This window comes from Elephantulus edwardii, unplaced genomic scaffold, assembly GCF_000299155.1.
Source record: "Elephantulus edwardii isolate Elephantulus edwardi_28Jun2011 unplaced genomic scaffold, EleEdw1.0 scaffold00010, whole genome shotgun sequence".
In the NCBI taxonomy this organism is placed as follows: Eukaryota; Metazoa; Chordata; class Mammalia; order Macroscelidea; family Macroscelididae; genus Elephantulus; species Elephantulus edwardii.
The window spans coordinates 32977065-32979119 of NW_006399760.1; the positions used below are offsets into that span (position 1 = coordinate 32977065).

At 41.3% G+C, this 2055-nt stretch overlaps 1 protein-coding gene across 1 annotated transcript; it reads right to left on the reverse strand.

The window, feature by feature from the left end:
• Window positions 1–643: 643 nt before the first annotated feature.
• LOC102864104 (U6 snRNA-associated Sm-like protein LSm5-like) lies at window positions 644–919 on the reverse strand. The gene has a single exon (XM_006880798.1). It carries the CDS (start codon window positions 917–919, stop codon window positions 644–646), a length of 276 nt encoding a protein of 91 aa, XP_006880860.1.
• Window positions 920–2055: the final 1136 nt, after the last annotated feature.

A 2055-nucleotide genomic window follows, 5' to 3' on the forward strand; every position in this document is an offset into this window, starting at 1 on the left:
ATCTTAAGTGGCATAGACTGCAGAAAGCTGCCTTTGGTGGGCTGTTCTTGATGTAGTGAGGGGAGGAGCCCCTGACCCCAGTTTGCTGGCTGAAACTGGCTTTCCTTGGTTAACATCCAAACTATGAAGTTGAAAAGTAAATTGAATCTGTAGGATAACCCAAGACTGAGAAGTTTTATCCTCATTTGATTACTTTTCATGTTTAGGAAAAGAAGGGACTAAGCCTTCTGCTCAAGCATGGGATTCATTCAACACAGGCCTCCGGTTTGGAGTCTGTGTTCACCGAAACTAGATTAACAAAAGCACAAGGATGATTTCATAGTCAGCAGGGAGTTGCATGGCCAACTCCAAGGGGGGTGGTTCGAAACCAGCTTCTCCATAGGAGAAAGATGAAACTTTTTTTTTTTTACAGTTAACCAAAAAACATTTTTATTTTGGTCTTCAAACAACAAACTGTTTACTTTTATGCTAAAGTAATCATGATTAATTTATAAAAATTGGCATTTACAATTTATCTCAAAACATTTCCCTGTAACGGGAAACTTAGCATTACAGAATTTCAAGATTAAAAAGTTTGTTTAAAAAAAATCCATTTTGTTGCCTTTATAAAACAAAACAGGAGCTAGCAGTCAAGAAAATCTGCTCATACTTCAGGTCCTTCTCCTCCAGGAACCAGCATTGTTATATTATTTCCATTGAGCAGAATCTGATCTAATTTAGTAATTCTTCTTCCTTCTGGTGTGATTTCAAACTCAGTGACATCTTCCAAGACCGTATTGACAAGGTCATCAAAACCTAGAAGCGTGCCAACGATTTCCTTATCACTCTTCATCACAATATGAATCCTTGATCCTATACATTTGTCCACAAGTTCTAGCGGTAGTAGTTGCGACGGGTTGGTGGTAGCGTTAGCTGCCATGGCTATGCTGAAATGAAACTTTATTTACAGTCTCTAAAAACCTGCTGGGGAGTCAGCTATGAGTCGATTCTGACTCAGCAATGAGGTTGCATTTTTTTAATGGAATCCCCACAAGAGTAGGGGTAGCAATACGCTCAGGTAGGTAATGGTTATTAGTCTTTCAATATTTCAAAACTCAAACTTCCTGGCATTGAGTAGGAATCCACAAATAACTGACCCTCCAGCAGGGTTTCTGAGGCTGTAAATTGCACAGGAGAAGATTTCCCATCTTTCTCCCTTGGAGCTGCTGGTGGGTCCAAGCTGCCACACAGGTTTGTCTTTTGGTTTAGCAGTGCACCTTTCTATGGAGGAGACCACCATAATTCCCTTTCCCTTTATGGAGGTGTGACCAGTGAGATGGTGCTGCGGTAATGAGAAAGAGTATTGATTGCACATGGATTGCCAAAAGAACAAACAAATCTATCTTAGAAGCACAGCCAAGGTGCTGCTTAGAAACAACGATGAAGAGACTTTGTTTCATATACTTTGGGCATGTTATCTGAAGAGTGTCAATTTTTGAGAGGAGAGAGCGTGCTTAGATAGGTGGTGGGTCAGAGAAGAAGAGGAAGACCAATGAGATAGACTGACACAACGATTGCATCAATGGGCTTGAGCACAGCAGAGACTGCGGATGACACAGGATCAGGGTCAGTTTTGATTTGTTATACATAGGGTCATGTTGTTATTGTTAAGTGCCATCGAGCCATGGATGACTCATAGTGACCCCATGAATGAAAAACCAAGCATGTTGCCCTTCTCCAGAGACCAGGCTGGTAACACGCTTCTGATAACATGCTCAAAATATGTGAGGTGAAGTCTCACTCATTTTGACTACATTTTAAAGATCTGAAGGAGACTTCCGATCACTGTGTCCGTGAGTGCAGTGGTATTGGTGAGCCTGTGAGTATTTCCATAATTTGGCGATAGAACATGCCTTCTGGTTTAATGCATTCCTCATTGCACAATCAATTCGGAAATTATTAGATCACCTCCTGTTACCACCATTTCCAACTGGAGTCCATTCTATTGACACCTTCCCTCCAAACTCCAGGAATACAGGCACACTTCACTATACTAATCCTGGAAAGGGATCCCTA

Coding starts and splice junctions, on each gene's coding strand:
- LOC102864104 (XM_006880798.1), bottom strand. CDS start 919: ATGGCAGCTAACGCTACCACCAACCCGTCGCAACTACTACCGCTAGAA.